This window comes from Antedon mediterranea, chromosome 3 (genome assembly GCF_964355755.1).
Source record: "Antedon mediterranea chromosome 3, ecAntMedi1.1, whole genome shotgun sequence".
Taxonomy (NCBI): domain Eukaryota; kingdom Metazoa; phylum Echinodermata; class Crinoidea; order Comatulida; family Antedonidae; genus Antedon; species Antedon mediterranea.
In genome coordinates, this window is record NC_092672.1 from 34,208,743 (window position 1) to 34,235,256 (window position 26,514).

Below are 26,514 nucleotides of genomic sequence, written 5' to 3' on the forward strand. Positions count from 1 at the left end.
TTATTAAAAAAGTTTGCGAATTTTTAGTAGGGCCTAGAAGACGAGAAATTTAAGTTGGTGTGAAAAGTGATCTAGCGCCCCCATATGTAAATCGCGTAGCAACTGCACACAAAAGATGTTAAGAACAGATTTGAAGCGATCAATATCAACAAGAGATAACAGAAGAACATCCGAAATACCCATAGTTTGCGTATCAAAACATAAACAAACTGTTTAAAAACAAACGGCTAATCAAATGGATGTATCTCATGAAGTATTTCAAAACCATGGTGAAGAAAAAGAGAATAACAATGACGTGAATTTAATAATTCCAAACCGATCGTCGAGTAGAGCTCCAAGCAGAGCGAAGAGTCGTGGAAGCATCGGGGACCAACGCAAGGTAAGTGACCCACTAAGTACTACACGATTAAATACCGGTGAGGCATAAACCATGGAGGTAAAAAATAAATTCGTTTATTTTTTTACCTCCATGTATAAACAATTTAACACTGACATTCATAAACAAAAATAAAAATATAACATATGTTTAAATTGAAATTGTAGCTTTGTTTTTTTTAAATATTTAATAATATTAGTTTATTATGTATAGGGGTATACTTTTTTCTTTTTCGTATTCAATGTTATATTTCGGGGTGGGTCAAACTTAAAGTCTTTATGACTTATACGACTCCCCCCCCCCTCCCCCACATAATCACTTCATTGCATTTATGTATGTATTTTATTATATTGTGGAAATAAATTGAAATTGAAATTGAATTTTATATTAAAATTTTAAATAAGCCTCAATCTTTATGGTTGATTGATTTAACTTTTTTTAGAAAAAAATAAGTTGAAAACAAATGATATTTTGTCAACAGACTATTAGTAGAGCAGCAAGTACCCATACTTCACGGCCGAGCAGTAGAATATCTGAAAAACCAGAGAATGAAGAAGAGAAAAGAGCCGCTTCCCAACAAACATTTGTTAGCGACTCGTCCTCTGGATGGGACACTGATCTAGAGGTTGAAGGTAATATACTTGAATTGAAGTCTAGCATAAAAAAATATATGTTGTTTTTTAGGCTCAGAATTATTTTTTTTAAAGTTTAACATTTTTCCATTTTATACTTAGTTTCTATGCACATTTTTGCTTACTATACAAGCTCTGCACTTAGACGTACTTTTAAATATTGTTTTTCTAATTTGTTATTTATTATTATTAATTCAAAAAAATAAATACAAAAATATATTACTCTGTAGTCTCATTATTATTGAATTAGTGAAATATTTTTCAATTGCTCTTTTTTCATACTTTATTCATGAAGCATGTTATTATAAACATCTATATGGTTATATCTCCTGAAACCAAAACTTTCCAAATACCGGAAACTCTCACATATAAACCAGGATTTCCAGAAATAAGAGAGTAATAAATAAATATGTATAAATCCATAAAGAGTGCCTGTATACCACGTAGCACTTGAATAAATACACCCTCACTGATATGCTATGCTATGCCTTTATTTTTTTCTGCATGCTTTTAGCCACAGTTACAGCTATGAAAAAGAGTAAGAAACACTGCCGTATTTGTCTTGTTTGTGATCCCCAAAAACCATGTGCACTAAATTCCACATACCTTTTGTACTAATTAACTACAATATGTCTTGAAATTTAAATTGTTTGTTTTTGATATATGTACTATTAATGTAGCAATATTGTATTCATTTTTGTAGTAGTAGAATTCACCTTCAATATTACACTATGCATGACAAGGTTTTCTCCAAGAGTTGCATTGTGGCATGCGCCTCTATCCTCAGTTGTTCCCATTTGAGCACTATGACTAGGCTTATACCAAGGCCTCATCACCAGTTAATTCTTGGCTGTTTGATCCACAGTAGGCCTACAAGTAACAGTACTGTATAAATTAATAGTTGCAGTTGCATGTTGGATCCATTAACCTCTCCCATCCATTCCCCCGACCCCAGTATCTTTACTCCAACCATTATCCACTTGTACATGCACCTGGTAAAATACTGTTCCCAGATCCATTGAATCAATACATGTGTTAAGCTCTGTCTACACTATCAAACTTTATGTTATTTTTTATTATTTCATACCATATTTGGCCACATCACACTTTTTTTGTCAAACTAGTTTGATAATGTACTAGACAGAGCTTCACGTTATATTTGTTAATTTGTGGATGATTAATAAATATATTATTCACAGTAGTTTATAGTTAATCACACTGTAGTATTAGTTTTGTGTTGTTATTTCATAATTAATCAGAAACCTGAAAAATCACACAAGCTCTGTCTACAAACTAGATGTGACAAAAAATGTGGACAAGTCATATCACTACTATATTTGGGCATATCACCACCAAATTTGGGCACAACATTGTTTTGTCACAGTAGTTTGATAGTGTAGACAGAGCTTTACAATAAATCGTGTAAAGTCCATCAATTTTAATGTACACATTAATACAATGGAGAAACCAACTGAGATGTTGCCAAGCTCTGCTATGGTGTTCACATACATTTTGCATGTCACATCGAATCAAATATGTGTTTAATAGAACATATACCATGTGTGTGAAGGAACCTGATTTTAATGTTTCTTGTTCAAGTTATAATTTGCTGTTCTCATTACGATAGCTTTTTACTGTAAATCTCCCAATAATCTACAGTCAAAATGTCAACATCCTTTAATACATTGACATTTTACATTTATGTAAATTAAACTTGATTTTGCTTTGTCACTATTAAAATATAACAGAGGTTCGTGAATCGTATGATGCATCTGGGAGGACGACGTACATTGAAGCGTGTCGCCAAAATGGCGTTATTGCTGTCTCGTACTTCCTTCGACACATCACAGATGCGGAGTTGACAATGAAGCATCATGGTCTAGGACCGGCTGGGGCAAAGGCTATCGCTATTGCACTAGTGGTAAGTCTAATAATTTAAGGTTCATACTAATTATAATATGCTAATTATTCTATCTGCAATTTAAATACAATCGAACCCCTATTAAGGGGATACATTTGGGACTGCCCCAAGAAGCTATTGAAAACATTAATAGCAAAGAACTTAACACAAGAATCTCCTGTTCTTCAATTTGCATTCAAAACACAGTATCGGAAGTACAGGGTTAAAAGGTCAAACTGGGCGACGCCATTTCACAGCATGGAGCAGCGCCCCCTCCAAACTAGGAAATCAATTACGTCTCTACCCCCCTAAAGTATTAGCAGATCCCCTCTATGATTTTGACTTTCTAATTTGATGCGGGCGCCCTACTCCTCAGTCAATTACTCTATCCCCCCTAGAGCATTAGCAGATCCCCTCTATGATTTTGACTTTCTAATTTGATGCGGGCGCCCTACTCCATGGCTCACAATGGCGCCACCCATAGCTCTATTCTATCCCACAATGCCTTTCGAAATTGTTACGCGCTTCGGACGAACAGGAGATTCTTGTGTTATAAGTTCTTTGTTAATAGTGATACATTTAAAGAGATACTGTAGTGTCTAATTAATAAGCCACTACCCAAGGCCTCTTTGTAAGACTTCCTTGTGGAGTATTCAAGAGGACAACCACCAAGTACCAAGTAAGTAGACCCAACAAAGTGTCCCCTTAATAGGGGTGTCCCTTGAATAGGGTGACTGTAGTGTTTCTGTTGTTTCATGGGATATTCCGAAGAAAGGGTTCTACTGAATTAAAATTTTTTTTTGCTCCTTGAGCACTCTTGAGTATTATATGCGAGCATAAATCAATATTATTATTGTTATTACTGTATTCAAAATAAATAATGTTATTATAAATTTTCTTTTCGCAGTCGAATACCACTATAAGCAAGTTAAATCTTGGTGACAACTGGTTAGATGCTAGCGGAGGGTTCGCTGTTGCTGAGATGTTGAAAGAAAACTGTTATATCACAGACTTGGTGCGGTAATATTTTATTTTTACACTTTAATCATAACATTGTCATTGACAAAACTGATTTTTGTTGTTTTTTTTTTTTGCTTTTTTTTTCTGGATGATAAACTATTTTATAATTTATCGTGCCTATAAACTAAGTCTCATTTGAGGCGTAAGGAGTGGAGTTGAAAGAGTTGTGAGTTACAACCCTGGCACTAGGTCAGGTGAACCATGGAACTTGGGATTGGAAAGCAAGCATGTTAACCACCAAGTTACAGCTCCACTACAATCATAACATTGTCATTAACAAAACTGTTTTTTTGTATTCTTTTTTGTTTTGTTTTATTTATATATTATCACATGCGATTTATTTATTTTTGTAGGACTTATCAGATAACCGGTTGGGCAACAAAGGAGCTGGTGCAATATGTGAGATGTTACTAAACAATGCTACGTTAACACACGTAACGTTATCAGGTTTGTAAAAGGAAATATAAACATGACATTTACTTACTGCGTATGCACAATACTCTATCCAAATTTGGGGTTGTATTAATTGAGTGTAACCATGGTGGAAATAAAGCTTCATTCTTCATCATTTTAATTCTGCTTTCAAAACATGAAATATATTCCATGATTCAGCCATAATAATATGCTTAATACTGTATATCATCAATTATTATAAGTAAAATGTCATTCTTTTCATCTTCAAACCATTTCATTCAAATTAGGAAACGCTTTTGAAGATAAAAGTGCAGAGGCGTTTGCGGAGGTCATTTTGGTGAGTATGGTTGTTACAACGTGTCTGTCGTTTGCTATTGATTTTCATCCAACCATTATATACAAACCATACAAGCATTCCTGGTTTCCTGAGACCCCATTTCATATATTATAAAATATGTATTTCAACATTGTTCATACTATTATTATTATATTACTACTACTTTTTTCGATTTTGATGAATAAACGTATTCGTATTGTATGATCATTTTTCTTCTTCTTTTGTATACATAAAGTTGTGTCTATTTATGTATATTTTCTATGACAAGTGACAAATGTTAATTCCAATCTCTATTGGACAAAATTCAAGTTATCTGTATAATGTTTTTATTTTTGTTCAACCATCTTTAAAGAGGGTAACCATCAAGTTTAGCCCAGTGGGTTAACTGATATTTAGGGCCCTCTTTAATAAAAATAAAAATACATTGCAACAATCAACAATAACAATCATAAACATTAAATTAGGAAAATCAGAATTAATATAATATAGTATACTATAAAATCAAATAATATAAGAAAAATATAAGATTATGAGTTAAAAAAATATATCTTATCAACTTAAGTTTAAATGTATCAACTTAAGTTTAAATGTATCAATTTAAGTTGAAATGTATTTTCAATTTTGTGTGTTGGTGAATTATTTAATGTTGTATGTTTGATAATGTTTATTTTCAGGGTAACAGCAAGTTAGAATACTTAAACTTAAGTCATAATGACTTCAGTGAAGCATCTGGTTTAATACTTGGACCTGCTGTGTCTGAAAACATCAACATTAAGAGCATTGACCTAAGTTGGAACCACATAAGGCGGAAAGGAGCTCTGGCATTAGCAAAGGGAGTTGGGGTATGTGTTTATTTGGCGCTCCATGTTATTGTTCATCCTATTTGGTCAAAACTATTTATTGGATGAGGCTTACCCCTTGAATTATTTCTATTGTAGTAAAATATGTTTATACAGTAGTTTGCAGTATAGCGTACCACTACTAGCAGATCTCAATCAAAGTGGATTGTTCAGTTTATCTAGTATTAGGCCTAAGTTCTCGACAACTCCCAGTCTACTCAATTGTAAATGAGTAAATGATTACCTGGTTGAAAATACTAGAGAGGATAAGGCAGTATGGAAAAGAACTGGCCACCCTACCACACAATGCCTAGACTTAGTACAATGATCCCCTAACAGCTCATTCCCCATACAGTGAGAAATGGGACTTACCTTTACCTGTACCTTTTTTATTAGTATTCAAATGTTTTTGCATCATCCAGAATAACATAGGTTTAAAGAAAGTTGATCTTTCGTGGAATGGGTTCGGAAATGAAGGAGCACAAGCAATCGGAGATGCCCTCAAGTTCAATAGTTCACTTGAAGAACTAGATATTACAAACAACCGAATATCAGCAGAGGGCGCTATATTAATCAGTAAAGGAATGGCTGTAAATGAAAGCCTGAAAGTGTTAAAGGTAACATTTATTATTTTAGTAATTTTATCATATTGCTATTCTGATTGAATAAGAAGTGAAAAATAGGAAAAGTTAGCCATTTATTAAAAAGAAAAGGTCCTGTTTCTGCTACGAAAAAATAACCGGTTATTAACCGTGTGAATAAATTAACCACAATTTCTTGGCAGAAGAAACAGGACAAATTTGAAGTAACCGGTTAACATTTAACAGAAATGCAGTCGATATAACATTATATTTTAAATGTATTTTTTAACAGTTTATTGGGCACTATGCAGCAAAAACAAACCTTATGATAAACCAATCTTGAAATTTAGTGGATGTTGGTATATATAAATTAGGCTAAATTGCATCTTGAGACCCACTGTCAGATTATACCACATATGTTAATGGCCATAGGCTAAAGTAACCTGTAAATTTGGTGAATATTGTGCCTCGATTTTTTTTAGCATAGGGCAAAAATTCATTTTCAAGCGCAACTGCACAGCTGGAATAAGCTGGAATTTTCAACCCGTCTGAACGGGCCCATAGTTCAGAATGGTGTATGTATCCAATACTTGTCCAATCATTACAGAAGGTCATTGGCTTCAATCATTGTAATCATTCATTAAGTAGTTCTATTGTCTTCCTCTTCTTAGATTGGTAAAAACCCGATGCAGACGGCTGGTTGCTATGGCATTGTGAAAGCTTGTAAAGAAAATGCAAATACAGCGATTGAAAGCATTGAATTTCTAGTAAGTTTAATTGATTGTTTATGCTAATATGGATAATATATAATTTATTTGCTAATGTGACTATTTTATATGCTAATATTTCTATTTGCACATTGGCATTCAAAGCAAATTGCTATATTTGGAAAAGTGAATGTGGAGTTTGATTGATTAAAGTGATGATTTAGTTCTGGTGGTAGAACAAGTCTTCTCAGATAAGGACTATAAACCATAGGTCCAGTGTACACATCTAGCTCGTGTGCACTTTAAAGAACCTAGTATCTATCTTTTCGAGATAAGTAGGTGTTACACCAGTGTACTAGTACACACATTGTTACTCATAGCCACTGATCATAACTGGGACCTCTGGTCACCCAGTATAAATAAAATAAATTTATAATCTGGAACTATAGTGCAACGATTAAAGTGAACATTTAACTTCAATTTTTTATAGGATATTCAAGTGAATAAAGATTTTGAAGAAGTATTCAAAGAGTTGAAGGAACTCAGACCTGACATTAAAATAAAACATGGCGGCATGCAAGAGGAAGTAAAACCTAAAGCTAGGCTCAATCCAATGGTGAAATTGTACCGGTATATCCAAAAGAACAATCTTAGGTTTATGGACTTCTTCAATAAAGTTGATAAAGATGGAAGTATGAGTGTTACTTACGATGAGTTTGAGGAAGGACTTAAGGTTAGTGATGGTTCAGATAGTTGAGGTATGTGTCGTCCACAACTGTCCGCAATTCAGCCCAGTTGGCTGCAAGTCACAGGTTATTCCCTCAATTACATAACATGAAAATAATTATGGTCGTTAGAATTATGTCAACGTTATTTTACTGCAGTTCTGAAGCTCTGTCTACACTATCACACTTTATGTGACAAAAAATGTGATGTGTCCATATATGGACATGATGATGTCATATCACTACCATATTTGGGCACATCACACTTTTTTGTCACATAACATTTGATAGTGTAGACAGAAACTACAGTCAGAACTAGCTTGATAAGTAATTGAATAAACAAGGAGTAAGCAAAATGTAATTACTGGAGTAACTGCAGTGAGATGGTCCCTTATCCTAAAGAACATGTACAGAAATTGTGAAATCCTTGAAGAGTTCTAGAATAATTCTGACCACCACAAATCTCATTAACAATTCTTTTCTTTGTGAGCTCCCAGATTATAAGTAATATTAATTATTCCACCTTGCCACATGGGAAATTAAGTTAATTTAAATTTGTTCCTAAAAATTCACTTCAATAGGAAATTGGTATTGACCTGACACAAGAAGAAATAGCCTGGTTGATTAGTGAATTTGATCGTGATGGAGATGGTGATATTAACTACAGGTATACCTTTTTTTTACTACTGTTTTAAGATATGTTATTTCATTTTTTAAAGTATTGTCCCCTTAAAAAATAATTGTACAAATTGTGTTGTTGAATATGCCATTTTAATGTCACATAATAGTTGGACATTTTGACCAAAAATTGGATGGAAAAAAAATGTATTTACCTAAAAAAAATGTAATTTAAAGCAAAAAATAGTCAAATTGACTGCCAGCCAATGGGTTTTTGTTGAATTTAACGATTTTATTTTGTCTTTTTATGTGTGAAAATTTTTTTTTTCTATGGAAGTAATTAACTTTGTTAAAACTACAAAACGGCCTTTCAAAGTCTGATTTAATTAATCTTCTTTTTCCATGTTTTTTGGGGAAAATACATCTTTAAATAGTAAAATGATGGTATGATTACAACCTATTTACTTTGAATATTTCAATTTTGTTTTATTCTCCATTTCTGGAGAGAACACATTTAAATTACAAGATACAAAACAGAAACAATTCTTCGTCCTCTGCTAATTATACATTCTTGTACTAAGTTAATTTATTGTTAAAAGGCTTATTATTTATATATTTACATATTTAAGTGTATAGTACATTTATTCTCAATAATTACCGTTGTTATCACAGCAAAATACCTAGTTTAGTTGAGGTATATCTATCAAAGAATAAACACTATAATCAATTGGTGAGTACAGATGTCAATACCACATCAGCATGCATGGTGTACCCCTACTGTACCATCCACAACCAACTCATCAGGTTGACTCATACAGGGTATTCACTCATACATACACATGTGATTCTTGTATATCATTAATATCTTAAGCTCTGTCTACACAATCAAACTTTATGTGAAAAAAAAAATGTGATGTGCCCATATGATATGATCAATGTCATATCTCTACCATATTTGAGGACATCACTACCATATTTGGGTACATCACACTTTTTTTGTCAAACTAGTTTGATAGTGTAGACAGAGCTTTAGTTCCATATCATCAAAAGCAATGTCACACTTTATTATTTTCAATTAGTAAGCATTAGTAAATTGTACCAATACAATATTTTGAATAATAAGTATACATATTGCATGTGTCATTACATTCATTTGGTGGTATACATTATTACAGCGAAGTGTTTTTAGCGTTCACCAAGATAGAGGGATGAGGTAACGAGTGTGAAAACTGCACATAGTAATTGTAATAATAATAATAAGACATTTGTGTTAATGTTTAGATTTATTGTTTATATTTAATGTTTATTTTCTGTATGCTTTATTATCATTAACTCTCACTGCACAATTTTTACTGAAGCTCTCTGTCTACACTGTCAAACTTATGTGACAAAAAAAATGTGATGTTCCCATATATGGACATGATGATGTCATATCACTACCATATTTGGGCACATCACATTTTTTTTGTCTAACTAGTTTGATAGTGTAGACAAAGCTTTAGTTCTTAATATTTGTTGATAAATAGAACTAAGTCAATGATCATTAATTAAAATGAATAAAATTAGCGGTTATGGGAGTATTGGGTGGGTATCGTTGTTTAAAAATACTGAACAGCATTTTCACACACACATAATTTTTTAGCACAGAAGCCATTTTTTAAAGCACTGGCGTTATAATTACACTCACACTTAACATAACAGTTTTAATTACAGTATTATGAATAAATTTGTTACAATTGGAAAAAATTGTTTTAATATTAGTTTTATACTTTTCAAGTAAAGTAAGAGATTACGGAAGCCTGTTCGGGCCACAAGTTAACTATATTTTAAAAGCTGTTATTTGGCGGCCGCCACTTAATTAACTGGCGGCCGCCACTTAATTATCTGGCGGCCGCCACTTAATAATTAGTACATGTCCCGTCACGTGACATGTACGTGCAGCAAACTTTAATTCTATTCGGCTCTTTTACAACCATTACGTTCGGCTCTTTTAGCATTCGGCGCATTTCTATTTGGCCCATTTACCATATTTACGATTAAAGATGTGTTGAATAACCTAAAATTAATTCATCTTTTTACAAATTTTGAGAGAGAAAGGGTAAATTATTATTGTTAAAAGTTAGTCTGACACTAGACTAGGTCTAGCTAGCGGAGGCCATAAATCAAACCTTTTCTCTTTCAAAATAGTCAATAAGGTGGGACAATTGCAAGTTCTCTAACACATTAATCATGTCAATAAAATGATTAGTCATATTGAAATAGCCTTCAAATGGCATCGATGGCGTTCCATATGCAACATCGCCTCTGATCCAATGCACGTACATGTCACGTGACGGGACATGTACTAATTATTAAGTGGCGGCCGCCAGAAAATTAAGTGGCGGCCGCCAGATAATTAAGTGGCGGCCGCCAGATAACAGCTTTTAAAATATAGTTATCTTGTGGCCCGAACGGGCTTCCGTAAGAGATTTTCAGTCTTAATATAACATTTTTACCAAGCCAAACCAGGTGTTTTCCCCTAAAATCAATTTATTTTTTGATTAAATATCATACATGTTTAAAAGATAAAAAACACTTGATTGTGAAAAAAGAAAATTCAACTCCCCATGGATTCAGGTAGGTATTCCTTCTTCCTTAACTGGGCTCCTGTCGTAAAACAGTCTGTTATCTAAAGCTCTGTCTACACTATCAAACTTTATGTGACAAAAAATGTGATGTGCCTATATAAGGCCATGATGATGTCATATCACTACCATATTTGGGCACATCACACTGTTGTCAAACTAGTTTGATAGTGTAGACAGAGCTTTAAGAATTACATGATATAATTATTATATTTATTGATTTAAAATATCAATAATAAATATCAATAACAACAATAAGTAATAAACAATAATATGCTTTTTTATTTTTCAGTGAACTTGAGATGGGAAAACTGGATATGTATGATTCTGAGGTCGTATCATAATGTTGAATTTTTGTCAATTCACTCATTTGAGCAGTACTTCGTGAAAGTTGTGATTGCAACATCACAATCTACCGGTCTACGTACCCGCCTACTCTGCACAAGTCCGCCTTATTTGTAATCTATTTTGGTGCTTTATTGTATATGAATGTATGTATTTTAGTCTTCTGTTTTTTTGTAAAATATTTATATACACAATAGTATGTTTTAGTAGATAGTTTTATATTTTAAAAGGGTGGAATATACAGAGAAATTATAAATTAAATAGTTGCATTCTGGGAAGGGTGGTTACTAATCCAGCCATAACATTGGCAAGGGTTCGAGACTTGCTCGTTCTGGTGGTAGAACAAGTCTTCTCGGATAAGGTCTATACTGTGTCGTGGACAGATGAGAGAGTGCCTTATAGTGGCTGCACTGACATAACGTGACCCTTAGGGGAGAAGCATGTAGTTGATAATGTGTAACATCTGAGTCCACAGCACATAGAGACTATTTGTATTATGCGCTATACAAATTTAAAACCATTAACTATATAAATGAGAGGTGTAATCTTGGAAAATGTGTTTGTCTTTCCAAAAGTTGTATATACCACATTCATTTTGTACTTCCTTGCAATTGTCCTCAATATATATATTTTTAAATCATGCAACATTTTCAGTAATGAAAAATATATTTTATATGAATGTTTATACGAATTTCAGATGCATTATAGCCACAGAATTGCATGGTGAAAATCAAAACAATTCCAATGTTGATCATTTTAAATGTACACTTATATGTGAGTGAATAAAAAAATGGTAGAAAAAGACTAGTATATAGTATGTTTGGTTGAGGTGGTTTGATTTGTTATCTGGTGTCTTGCAAAAACTACTTTAACAAAAACAAAAGATACATAAACATTATTTTAAAAGCCTCTACTGCAAATTTTATTTTTATTTACACATTAAAAGAAAATGTCAGCAACATACATGTCCAAAAATAATTATACTTTAATCTGATTTGATTCATTAGCAAACCAGCAGCAAATAACATGAAAAAAACATTAATGTTTGAATCATGTTTAGAGATCAACTCTATAAAAGGTGGTTTACATATATAATTTAATATTTACAATATATAAATACTGATATTGTATTTTTTTAATATATATTTTAAAGATATATTGTCCCCCTAAAAAATTGTTTTTCACATTTTTGTTGGACATGCCATTATATTGTCACAATGTTATTCATTTTACCAAAAATTGGATGCATTTTTCCCTATGAAATTAAAGCTGCAAAATGGACTATTCAAAGTCTGATTTTATTAATCTTCATTTTTCATGATTTTGGGGGACAATACATCTTTAAGATTTCACAATTATATAACATCAACACTGCATTTTATAACAAGACCAGGTAGATTTAGTACATTGCACATTTTACCAAGTGAATTGTTTTAGGCAGGGCCACAAAAAATTTTTTTTTTAAATCAAGTGTATCAATCTATAAAATAACTTATTTGCAAATGCACCTTTTCCATTCTATAGGAAAAGTATTGTATACAGGGTTTCGTTTGGTTATACAAGTAACCCCTAAAGGCTAATTTACACAGGCGAGTGGTAATAAAAATGTAGAACCTATGTTATTTCTTATGACCATTTACACAAAGTGTGGAGCGGACAGGAGGTTTTCGCTCAGGAAAGATGATACAGATTCTATGTGGGACAACTACAAGGTTTTCCACTTATCACTTGTTCCTGTCAATTAGCCTGTAGTGAGGATTGTAAATTTGGAGCTTCTTTTTCTTACAAAGGGGGCATGATGCTAAGATGAGCTAAGTCAGTTAAGCCTATTTACCATCACTTTCACTGCATGTCTCTAGTGCAAAAAGGTTTTACCCCCTGGCTATTACCCCCTGGCTACAACCCCCTGGCTACATCCCCCTGGCTACATCCCCCTGGCTACATCCCCCTGGCTACATCCCCCTTCATTTAGCATTGTATGTTTACAAAGTTTATTTATATACTGTAAGCTTATGTATACTACAGCTTCTGAACATTACTTTATTATAAAAAATGTATTTACGCTTAGTGATGTAACACGCAACACAAGCGTATTTAATTTTCTCTAGTGTGCAACATTCAATTGACATACAATGAGTTTTATTGTATTTAAAATTCATATAATTGTCTTGCATACAATTGTACTATTGCACCTGAGAAAGTTTAAACATTTATCAGCATTACAAAATTTCTTACATTAAATTACAACATTTTCAAAAACTTGACCGTCACATACAAACTTATCGTATTTTGATTGTAAATAAAAAATGATAACAATAATTATAAAAGTTAGTTAAAACTACATTCTGGTTAAAAATTTTAAATAAATGTTTGATTAAAAATCATTGTAAAAATAATCTACCTCAATATGAACTTATGCATCAATATTTTACTGTTAAAATATTTTCAAATGCAAAATTTTAAAGAAATAAGTTCATCTTTACTTTATTTTCTGTTGGAAACACATGGTGTACCACAAACCTGACTTTACTATTAAAGTCAGGTCAAAGTTCAAAGTCCCAACCAATCTATAAGCTTACGTGCCAAGTATCCTAGCATTTCATGAACACATAGTGCCTTGTTCTGGCATCTATATGATAACTCTATAACCATCATAACTTACTTTCATGTGCATTGCTTTTTCACATACTATATTGCATATAACACAATGTGTGTTCTTCCAATACACTATCTGTGATATGTGTAACATTGTAAGAACCAAGGTGCTCGCTCATATTATTTGTACTCCGACATTTCCATATCTGTTGAGTTAGGTGTTAACTGCAAAAGAAGATAATTAAATTTATTCAGTGAGTTATCACACTGATGATGTAGGTACAATGACACTCCATAAATGTTGGTATAGCGCACTCTGTTGATGCAGGAAGTACAGCAGACTTTCTGTGACTAAACATTAAATTGTACGATAATAAGAGGTTTTTTTTGCATTAAATTAAAAATGACTTCATACAGTGGCGCAGGTAGTATAAGATTCATCATCATCATCTTAAATGCTAGTTGTTGTTAGACATTGCGCGTCTCACTTGTGTTCACCATTCTGTACGTTTTTTAGTAATGTGTGTAAAAGTCCGCATGTTTCCTTTTTGAGTATAAGCATAGAGGTATAAAATAAGCCGCCTCTATATGGTATATGTGTGATTTGAAGTTAAATCCCCATATTTTACTAATAATTATCTAAGCTATTAAAGAAATGAAATAAATGAAGTACTCACCTTAAAAGGGGCACTGACTCCAAGCGTACAGTCCATAACGCTACTATAGTAACACAAAATAAATTTATCATAAATACAATCGTCTGGTAAATATTCTGACTGAATTGTAACTTGGTGTTTGCATGTTTGCTTCGATAAAGATTTCATATCTGCCCACACATAGGTGACATAGTCACGTTCAATGTTGCTAAATTCATACTGTTGAGAAAAATAAAAATTAAGAAATACATTATTATGTCAAAACCTTTGGTACACACATTTTTGGAGAATAACATAGATTGCATTGTTCTATATTAATAATTTAGTTTATTGAGAGTTATTATTCTTTAGGCTTTGTAGGTAGGGCTACTGTATAAGCTTTATTTCATCAAAGTAGTCAGTTTTAGTGTTAAGCTCTGTCTACACTATCACACTTTATGTGACAACAAAATGTGATGTGCCCATATGGACATGATGATGTCATATCACTACCATTTTTAAGCATATCACTACTATATTTCAGCACATCACACTTTTTTTGTCAAACTAGTTTGATAGTGTAGATAGAGCTTTATACATAGCAGGAAGGACATATGGAAGACAAGCTGGCCTGCTAAGTAGCATCTTATCCATTTTATTTACCTTGTAAAGTCCTATCCAATCCCAGCTACTTGTCTTTGTATCCCTAGCAATTGTGTAAGTGCATACAGCATCACGTCCACTGGACCATGACTTCACAGGTGAGAACCTCACAAGAGGTGTGGCACCATCAATAGGGAGCTAGCAAGCAAACAAAACAAACAAATATTCAGAATTGTCAGAGATTCAGAATGCATGCAAGAATAGAGAAGAATTTTAAAGCACTCTCGCAGTGTGTTGGATGTTGGACTATTGATTGTTAGATCGCGAGTTTGAATCCAAAGCTCGTTGCATTGCTTGTATCCTTAGGCAAGATACTTTACCTACGTTTGCCGCTCTCCACCCAGGTGTACATATGCATATGCACTTCCGGGAAAAAAACGAAAAAAATAATGTTTTCTCATATAAAATGACAAAATAAAATTCAACCATCAACTATTTTTTGCTGTAAATATTACAGTTTTTTCAGGTAAATAGTGGATAACTAATTATGTGACGTTAAAATGGCATATTCAACAACAAAAAATAAAAAAAATAATTTTTCCAGGTGGACAATACATCTTTAAGTAAATACCTTGAGTTGAAAGTAAGCAGTAACAGGTCTATGATCACTATGGTCCATGTCAGGTTGTGAATGGTACTCCAACTGTTTCAAGAGTGGTTCCACACTCCCTGAATACTCCTTCCATAATATACGATCTGTCCAAGCTGGAACTCTTTGCTTTGGACTGAAAGAAACAAACACAAATTTATTCTATTAAGGGACGGCTTCTTGACACAAAAAAGGTGTCTCCTTAATGGATGTTCCCTGGGTTGGTCATAGTTAAAACATTATGTATAACTCTATGTGACAACAAAATGTGATATGGCCATATATGGACATGATGTCATATTTGGGCCCATCACTTTTTTTTTGTCAAACAAGTTTGATAGTGTAGACAGCGCTGTAGTCTGTTTCAAAGGTACAGTAAAAGGGATGTTCCCTGAAAAGGGGTTGACTGTTACTGCCCCTCATTCTTCATGAGAAAGTGTCCACTACATTAGTGTTTTTATATCTTTAAGAGCCTATATTAAAAGGTTACACACAATCTGGCCATAAGTTGTAATGTTACTATATTTTTAAAAATAAAAGTATTTATTACTTAATATGGGTGTTAAAGAGGGGCTCTACTAAATAATATTATTATTAATAATACTATCATTTCTATGTTGTTTTCTGGATAGCAATGATTCTGTCTGAAAAGGAATGACTCATAACAAACACTTTAATAATTCAAGAATATCATTCAAATTATATGACATCTCATTATCATGAGCGTCCACATAGAATTCAATTATGATCAAATTACAATACAAAATTCATGAATATGAATTCTAAGATCAGAACATTAAAAGCCATATTTGTAATTGTACAGTATAGTTAATATTAAAATTGGTCATAATGTTTATCATAAAATACGTACACATCTGAGTCATTAGGGAGCTTTCGCGTTGCACTGACCGATGACCTACGCATTGATGTGTCATCAGGCATCACCTTGATCTAGAAAGCACCAAAACTGTGTTGAGAAATAGAGCGAGGAAGCATGTCCTTCACTGCATATGCGCAATGAATTAACATAGAAAGTTTCTAGGTCTCAAAAATCAAATGCTCCCTATTATGTTGTGTTGCATAACAAAAATTAAAAGAACCTTACCTAGTGTCATAATTAGAGGTGCCTGGGTCAAATTTATAAGTTGGTGGAAAACTAATCTCTCCTTCCTTGAATCCTATAATCTCCTCTTCTTCGTTTAGTGTTATCTTCAGTTGATCTTTCTCTTTTAATGGTTCTAATTTATCTTGGTTTAGATTAACTAAGGCTTCTTCGCGACTTGTTCCTTCAAGGCGGAAATTTAGATCACCTAATACGAACACAAAACTGTTCAAACAGGAAGATAAATATTTAGGTTTATATAAACAATTTCATACAAGTTTCATAGTCCTCCACCAATCAGAATTAAGTTTTATAGTCCTGTGGCTGTCTCCACCAATCAGAATTAAGTTTCATAGTCCCGTGGCTGTCTCCATCAATCAGAATTAAGTCAGATATTTCCCTTAACTGTTAAGTATTCTACTTAACTAAATAAATATTTAAGTATTTCCCTTAAATTGTATTCACTTAGATAGGAGAATTTTGTTTTATTTCAAGCCTACAGTAAGTGTGAATGGTGAATACTGCGACTGGTACAGTATATAAGTATTACATGCTAGTTTTGGTTATGTTTTTATGAATATTAAGAGCCTTATATGGTAAAGAGCTCCTCATAAATATTCAGATTATTTATTTACCTTTGTCTGTTAAAATGTGTTTCTTTCCTAATATGGTCAAATTGTATCTAATTTCTATATTATTTTCATATTTATATTCTCTAATAAATTATTTATGAATAGAAATTAAGAAAAATTATTGATTTGTTTTAAAGCTTTTGACACCCAATCAACAGTATTACAAGAGCAAAGCGATTGACAATCAATAAACAACACTTTTGATGTGAAATGATACTACTGTACTAACTTTTGATGATAACAAATTATGTTAAAAATACTATTAAATATGTATTGTCCTCCAAAAACATGGAAAATAAGATTGATAACATCAGACTTTAAATAGTCCATTTTGCAGTTTTAATCAAGTTAATCACTTTCGTATTAAAAAAAAACGAACAAAAATAATGTTTTATAAATAAATAATAATAATGGCTGGCAGTCAATTTAAGTTTTTTTTAAGGTATTTTTTGTTTTTGATGGTAAAAGTGAATAACTATTATGCAACATTAAAATAGCATATTCAACAAAAAATATTAAACAAATATTTTTTCAGGGGGACAATACATCTTTAATCAACCATAATCATTACTTTTAAGCAACATCCAAGGACATATAAACAGACAACACTTATGTAATATTTAACAGCGGCTTAATTTGAATAAACCTAATTGACCCAATTTCTTAGATTATCTTATTCTGTAATCTGTGATTCAAAATACAACCTGTCATGCCAAGAAGCTGGTTATTTGTGTGCGAATTTGTACCATCCATAAATAATGAATGATAGATTCACAAGGTGTACTAAGCATTTGTATAACGGCATCCAATTGGCGACATCATAAAAAATACCATTAGTTTTCTAAATGGCTTGGCTTAACATTAGATCAGCTGAATAGCACACATACATTTGTAATTACAACGTGCTAATGCAGTACAAAGTCCACTTAGATTTGTCATTGCTATGACGACACAACAAAATATGTAAAAACTATTGATTCCCGACAAAATAATATTTGTATATTTAGTAAAAATATAAATTCAAATACAAAGGCAAAGCACTGAAATAATGACAATGCTGTGGGTATCAGTGGCTGGATCTCAATGGAGATACAAAAAAAATACTGACAATGCTGTGGGTATCAGTGGCTGGATCTCAATGGAGATACAAAATAAAATAATGACAATGCTGTTGGTATCAGTGGCTGGATCTCAATGGAGATACAAAATAAAATAATGACAATGCTGTTGGTATCTGTGGCTGGATCTCAATTGAGATACAAAATAAAATAATGCCAATGCCGTTAGTATCAGTGGCTGGATCTCAATGGAGATACAAAAAAAAATAATGACAATGCTGTGGGTATCAGTGGCTGGATCTCAATGGAGATACAAAATAAAATAATGACAATGCTGTGGGTATCAGTGGCTGGATCTCAATGGAGATACAAAATAAAATAATGACAATGCTGTGGGTATCAGTGGCTGGATCTCAATGCAGATACAAAATAAAATAATGACAATGCTGTGGGTATCAGTGGCTAGATCTCAATGCAGATAAAAAAATTAAATTAAAACAATAAAGTAAAACAGCCAGAAAAGTTAGCAGAGCTTTTGGGCAACACTAGCCCTTCATCAGTGCAAGTGAGAGTACTTGGACAAAGTAGATATATAAAACAGACAAGCACTGCCTGAGTGGAATAAAAGAAATAAAAACAAAGGGAGGCGCAGGCTGGACAAATATAGATATATTCAACACTAATATTTGCCAATCTTTAAAAAGAATTTTTATATTGTTATTTTATTATAATAAAGAACAAATAAAGCATTTTCAGTATTCAGTATTCATACCTGTGGTCTAGTATATTCAAGTTGTTACCAAGACTAAAATTCTGATCTTCAAATATCTGTGTAATTTCTTTGCGTCTTTTATCCCATTGGTCAGCATGAGGTGTCAGGTGCCAGTTGGATATACAGACACTACGCCCGTAACAATCCATGCGTATCGTTACGCTTCCTTTATTACCCTACAATATAAAAAACACAAATAGAAATAATTTCTACTTTTCAAATACTGTATATCTTGCTCTTCGAGGAGAATAGGGCATTTATCGGTTTATCCAGGTAAGCTACGCACGAAATACTGAAGACAATACATTTTCTCTTTATATATCATATGTATTATAGGGTTCCTCATGAGATAAGCTTACTAACCACCTGTTTATATTTAAAACTATTGATAAAATGTCCTCGTATTATAGACGAAAACATTTATTTTTATCTAAAAATAGAATATGGTGCAATTTTTCACCCATAAACCTGCTATGCCCGTCCTTGTGACCGTTGTCATTATATTGTGAAAAAATGGAACGTGATGTAGTTTAGTATAAACAACAATAAGTAATCCTTGCAGACGAGCAGACTTCACCTGAAAGAAAAAAACAAAAAATAACATAGTTAAATTACTATGTGTAATATCTACTGACTATATTTACTGTACCATTTATGGAGAGGGGTGTTCAATGAATGTTCTACTTTTCGAGTATATCTTGCTCATCAAGGAGAATAGGACTTTTATCGGTTTATCCAGGTAAGCTAGGCACAAAATAGACAATACATTTTCTTTTCATGTATCATATGTATTGTAGGGTCCCTCATGAGACAAGCTTTTGCTGTTAATGTGGGTCCCATAACTGAATAAATGTGGAATAAATGAATGAAATGAATAACAACATCTCATGAGACTGAGTGATCAAATATAGTAATTTGCCATATATTTTCCACACTCACTCACTCACACAGTCAAAGACCTCACTACCATCTCTGTCTGCTATTCAAATTCTTTATATTCTTTACAACTCACTTGCATAAGGTGTCTAGATTTCATCACTGCGTCCATTGCTTCTGTCCAGGGGTCATCGACAAATACCGCTTGGACAATCTCATGCGGCTTTGAGCTGACCTCTTGGAGACCAATAACACAGATATCTGGATCAAAACTTAGTAGCCGCTCCAGCAACTGTTGTAACTGCTTAGGCGGGTCAAGGGTCGCGACATTCCACGTACAGACACTAATGCTGTAACATGAATTCACACTTCAATTAAAAATAAATTTTGAGACAAATATATAGTGTCTTATTAGTCCAGTTCAATCTGTAGTACTACAGTAGTAGTAATGAATATTATGACTGAGAAAAGTTAAGAATTATAAAAAATCATCATTAACACTTACCCTATTGTATCTGCCATTTTAAAATTAAGAGATCCTATTTGTTGTAACAAAGAACCTATTATCATAAAGGAAATAAATTATCAATATAATTATGAATTTACAAAATGATAATGACTATGTTTTGCACACAACATAAATTTGGTAATTTAATATTTATTTCCTTGCCTGGTTGTAACAATTTGAAAACAAGCAAAGTACATTTCGATTTTATTTATTAAATCCATAAGATAAAAAAAAAGTTTTAAAATTCTTGGAAGCAGGTATACTGTAGGAAGTTTGTGAGCCATGACTAAGACATTTAGGATTAAAACTAACCATGATTTAAACAAACCATGATTTAAACAAATATTATTCTCATACTTCAAACATCTGCCAAAATTGAGAATAAGTATATATTATCTTTGAATAATCTATACAAATTATGATATATAATATATGAATAATAAATGGATTTAAGATGTCAAAATAGAGAGTGTGATAAATGCACATTTTTATTTGAAAACTAGTTTAGTTCAAACGTTGGATTTAAATAACATCTTTTGTCAATCTTTAGAAATCTTTTTTTTTTATTTAATTTTAAAATAAATTAAATAGTTTCCTAGATAGTTTCCTCAATCCTTTATCAAATTACAATACATGTTTATTTACAAAAGATTATTTGAAAACGTTACTGTAATTTTCAAATTAAATTTTACATAGTTTCCTTATTCTATCAAATTACTGTACTTCAATTTCTTAAAGCTCTGTCTACACTGTCAAACTAGTTTGACAAAAAAGTGTGATGTTCCCAAATATGGTAGTGATATGCTTAAATATGGTAGTGATATATGACATCATCATGTCCATATATGGGCAAATCACATGTTTTTGTCACATAAGGTTTGATAGTTTAGATATAGCTCTAGTCTTAATACAAAAACAGTGGTTTTAATTCAATTTTTAAGTACTGTTTTAAAAATGTTCACTATATCTTATTATTGTATGTATTCCACCAATTAAAATTATTATAGATATTTTATCTTATTTGAGTTCATCCCACTTTTATTCCCATACATATGTTCCTATCTCTTTACATATTTTTCTATAAACATTTCCATTTCAACACACTATACATAATTTTAAATGAAATTATTATATTAACATTGAACATACTGTAGAGAAATTTGTCTCCATGTGTTTTGAATTGTTTATTGTTAATCAAATTGATTTTTCTTATCTGCTTATTAGAATGCCTAACACTAGCCACATAAAAATATAATAGCCTAAATTCTATTCAATTTCTCTTATGCACAAAACTAGCAAAACGCACAAACACCCATCCATCGCACCTGGAAAGATACCTCAATAATTCCACAATGAAATAATATTCTCCTATACTAGGCCTACTGTATGTGTGGGTAAGATAGACATTTTAGCACAGTTTTCAGCATACAACATAATTTTTTATTCAAATTTTGCAAAAATTCTTTGAGTGGGATAAAATAACAGGACCATATGTAAACAGGTGTAATATCTATACCTGATGTGTTTTATCCTGTATAATAAATATGTTTTAAATTTTTTTAAATAAAAAAATAAACCAACATACAAAATCCTATATAATTTTTAAAAGCACAGTTTTTCAGCATACAACCTTATATACAACATAACTTTGTTATTAAAATTTTGCAAAATTTCTTCAATGAATGATATAATAAACAATTTTATGCACAAAAATGAGCCAAACAAAACTGACTTTGGCACTGTAAGATCAATGTAACCAATGAAGGATAATAAATCATTAACACTGAAAATAGCAATGAAGTATATAATCCAAGTTATTAGGAGCCAGTATGATCAATATGTATACAATTTGCAAATTGGTTAGCTGAAGCTGAACACTCCTGCGACGTGCATCAAGGGAAAGAAGTAAGGTCTCGCAATTACTATTTTAAATTTGAATTTAATGCAGAGAAAACAACATATAAATATGTCAGTTAATCAGCTGAAATGTAGCATAGAATTTTTCAAAAATTTACCAAAAATGTTGACTATTCAAAATCAAACGCAGAAAATGACACAGAAATATTTTAGTTCGTTGCATTGATTAATATACTGTACTGTATGACTTGTGTGCTTTATATTTTTCCCATATACATAAAGCAATTGCATATTTGTCAATTGTATGTGAATTGTGAGAAAACTCAGAATGGCATTCAAATAATGAATTTAAATGAACAAATAAAAGGCCACGAACATTTTGGGTGTGCGAAAATAACGGCAACTAAAATTAAAAGAATTAATTTGTATGCAACATGTATGTAATACTTTATTTCAAACAATTTAACTGCAAAAATATAATACTAATGCATTTACAGTAGAGCTGTGAAAATAACATTACATTATTAATTATCTATCAAAGTTATTGCAAATGCAGAAGAATGATACTGTAGCTTAAAATCCAACATAAATCAATGAGGAAGAAGATGTTAATAGCATAGTCCTTGAAATGAGAATCCAAAAAATTAATTCTCAGTTTACAGTCATGTAAAATATTGGCGACTAATTTATTAATATTCCAATTTTCCGTAAAATGAATTATTCATAAATGTCACCATAAAAAAAAAGTGATATGATACAGGATTAATTTTTTTAGTTAAATTAGTATATACAGTATTAGTTTATTTACTAGCCGGTATACCATGTGCTAGTAGCCTAAATCAAAATTACAAGATGACAGAAGTAAAAGTAAAACGACCCGTAGGAAGACCAAGAAATAACTGGATGAATCAAATAAAGAAAGACTTACAAGGACTAGTAGACACTAACACAATAACAAACCATCCTGCCATAAACAGAAAAAAATGGAAACAAATTGTGGAAAACGTTAGCAACAAGATGACAGAAAAACAGACTACACTACACTATAAAAGCTGGTTGTAATATAGAAATGATGGTCGGCCTTTCTTTAAGCTCTGTCTAATAGTGTAGACAGAGCTTAATAAAGAAAGTATTAAACTAGTTTGACAAAAAAAGTGTGATGTGCCCAAATATGGTAGTGATATACCTAAATATGGTAGTGGTATGACATCATCATGTCCATATATGGGCACATCACATGTTTTTGTCACATAAGTTTGATAGTGTAGACAGAGCTTTACACATATTTTCTATTCTTCCAGATATTTTTTCTTAGCCACTATACTACTGTACACTGCTGACATACTGGAAAGAGCCCAGAATACTATTTATTAACATGCAGTTGTATTAAAGCCCCATTCCCTACGTTTTTTAGATCTAATTTAAGATCACAAACTATATTTAATGTAAAAATAATACTATATGGTCCTATTGCGATAACTTTTTTTTGTCTTTAAACGGTTAAAAATGTGAAAAATAAGTCGATTTTAATAATTATAGCGGCCCGCTATAAATCCCAAAATGCATTGCGCGCGGATTGATATTTTTGTTTTTCACCTGTAATTCGCCCACTTTTCGATCGATCGTGAGGCCAAAACAAATGGAAGACTCCTAATTTTTCAGCGAAAATACCGGGTTTTCCCCAATTTGTATCAACGGAGTCTGGCAAAAATAGAAAGACAATTAATGCAGCAACTATACAACGTCAGGCTAGGTATATAGCTAGCGTACGATGTTCGCACGTTACCGATGTTTACCAGCTAGGCCTACAAAACTAAGCCTAGCCAGGCTAGGCCTAAGACCGTCCACGAGAGGTCGATCGCCGCGAGCTACTTAGGTAGTGCATTGTTTCTCACTTTTTATCATAATTTACCATAAAACGTACATTTAAGACAAGGAATGACATGGTTTAATGTTTTTAAAGTGATATATATGTATTATTTTCCAAAAAACGTCCAAAATTGCAGGGAAGGGGTCTTTAACTGATTAATTTATCTTAGGTCCAATAGTGACATCAAGATTATAATGGGTTCAAGGACTGCTGAAATTCTCTATGAAACAATATTAATGAATTCTGACTCTGACCCTCTACAATTCTCAACCTTTTCACCAAGTCAAACATACAGTAATTATTATACTGTATTAATGAATATTATGCAAAATGTTTTTTTAAATAGGTTATTTTATATAGCTAATCTAACATATATTTTACTTATAATATTTAATTGACCAGCCCTCGCTGCTGCCTAATTTCGAGAAATTTTAATTAATAAATTGAATGAGTTAATATTATTAATTATTAATACTTAGGCCTATAGGCCTACTGGATTCCGGCCTACTTACTCTATTAAGTATTATGCATGTTATACACTTCACTTAATTATGTTTATGAGGTTCAGTAGTCATTCATGTCAGCCGTAGTTTGGCTGTTTCAGTATAACGTTAGAATGTAAAAAAAACAGCCAACATTTAGGCCTAGGCCCTACATGATTTTCGACAAGAGCCATCAGATAACAATCTCCCTCCGGTTGATGAGTCATTCACTGAGTATAGTAAATACTAAAATGAAGGCCAACCAGGCCTAGAAAATGGGCTTATCTTATGTTGAGTTATTATTATTACTACCAGCAGGTTTTAATACAGTTTTAAAATATGAAAATTCATGCATTCTTACCTATTTCAAAAGTTGGTACGATAATGATCGGCCTGGGCTACAACAAAATGTTTTATAACTAGGCTTAGGTCTACATAAAGTAAATACGGTCCCTCGACAAAACCACCAACCGTGTGTTTTATTTTCGATGCTCTCGATCCTCTGGCTTTTTGATGTATGGTGGTTGTTGTTGTTTTGACAGCGTAGTATTGATGTGCGCATGCGTAGTTCACAAGGGAGAACATTTCTCATGCATGAATACACATTGTTATCTGTTTTATTATTTTTTAATAGTAGGCCTAAATAATGATAATTTATTTTTTATTTTTGATAGATGAGTAAATAGATATTAGGAATAGATTAATTAGTTAGTACGCTTTAAATCAGGTGCCGTTTTCGGCCACCTCCTCGACTTGTATGGACTATATATACCATTATAAAAAGATGGGAAAATAGGGGTGTCCTATTTATTAATTGAGTGTGTTAATGTGTTGCAATACTGCTGCTTTTGTTCTTTTGTTTAGTGCATTATGTTTCAGCAACAAAGGGAAAACAACTACGCCCTGCCAGGGAGTTGTTAACAACTCCCTGGCCCTGCATGCTGTAGAATTAATTTCGGTTTTCAAGTTAATGCAGTATATTATGGCTCTTTATTTCTATATAATTTTTACAGATTTATAGTTAGATACAGAAAGTATATAAAGAAAGTTTTTATTCCAGTTACAAATAAAAAATATAATTTACCTAACGATAACACGTACAGAGTAGTACATTTAATAAAGATGACAGTAGTACATTTAATAAGATCTATATCACATACTGATTATTAGGTAATCAGTAAAACCAATAAACATTATAATTTTGTCAACTGTACCATTTTGTTCCCAGAATTTTGCATCATCAAAACGTTATAATAGCGAATGCAAAACGGAGCTGATAATGTCGCCATGAAGAGGATGATTGGTGTCTTCCAATATAGCATGGAATACATCGGCGAGCCGTTCGCTGTAGAAAACCAATTACTTTCCACGCTCTACCCAGCACCTTCTCAATTCGGTCTTTATCCCTCTTACATCTTACTGATATTCCTAGCCCAATATACAATATGCCCAAATAGAACATCACTGATTAGTAAAACATAAACATTCTATAGTACAAATATCCTGCTTTACCCCAAAGAACCGAGTTTCCTCAAGCAGTACAGCCTTGTATTTAACTTCTTAACTACGATCAACATGTCCACCCATTTAAGCTTTAGTCAAACACTACTGCCATATACTTATAATTGTTAACAATCTCTACTTCCTTTACTTTAATTAATGTATACTGTCAGACCAATTATGTTTTCGAAAATCAATCCTTATTTCTTTCGTTTTATTTGGGCCGATTAGAATGCATTTGCCAACTATCTTTTACA

General features: G+C 32.2%; 2 protein-coding genes across 4 annotated transcripts; one reads left to right on the top strand and one right to left on the bottom strand.

Moving 5' to 3' along the window:
• The first annotated feature begins 97 nt into the window (after positions 1-97).
• Positions 98-11,909, top strand: LOC140043901 (uncharacterized). Of its 3 annotated transcripts, none has more exons than XM_072088379.1 (13): positions 98-379; positions 858-1,008; positions 2,757-2,929; positions 3,816-3,923; positions 4,282-4,375; positions 4,630-4,679; positions 5,354-5,521; positions 5,941-6,135; positions 6,771-6,866; positions 7,297-7,539; positions 8,113-8,198; positions 9,325-9,362; positions 11,066-11,136. In XM_072088379.1, exons 1-12 carry the CDS (start codon positions 236-238, stop codon positions 9,359-9,361), a joined length of 1,545 nt encoding a protein of 514 aa, XP_071944480.1. In that variant the 5' UTR covers positions 98-235; the 3' UTR covers position 9,362; positions 11,066-11,136. The 3 variants fall into 3 exon arrangements, with proteins under 3 accessions (XP_071944480.1, XP_071944481.1, XP_071944479.1); XM_072088380.1 differs by having other exon boundaries at positions 9,325-9,393; positions 11,066-11,091; XM_072088378.1 differs by lacking the exon at positions 9,325-9,362 and having other exon boundaries at positions 99-379; positions 11,066-11,909.
• Positions 11,910-13,054: 1,145 nt separating this feature from the next.
• Positions 13,055-25,258, bottom strand: LOC140043902 (inositol polyphosphate 5-phosphatase K-like). The gene is made up of 10 exons (XM_072088381.1): positions 25,119-25,258; positions 20,546-20,600; positions 20,177-20,390; positions 19,625-19,741; positions 19,165-19,340; positions 16,706-16,927; positions 15,583-15,736; positions 15,012-15,149; positions 14,391-14,588; positions 13,055-13,938 (listed from the first exon to the last, which is right to left on the bottom strand). The coding sequence occupies exons 2-10, from the start codon at positions 20,560-20,562 to the stop codon at positions 13,894-13,896; spliced, it is 1,281 nt and encodes a 426-aa protein (XP_071944482.1). The 5' UTR covers positions 20,563-20,600; positions 25,119-25,258; the 3' UTR covers positions 13,055-13,893.
• Positions 25,259-26,514: the final 1,256 nt, after the last annotated feature.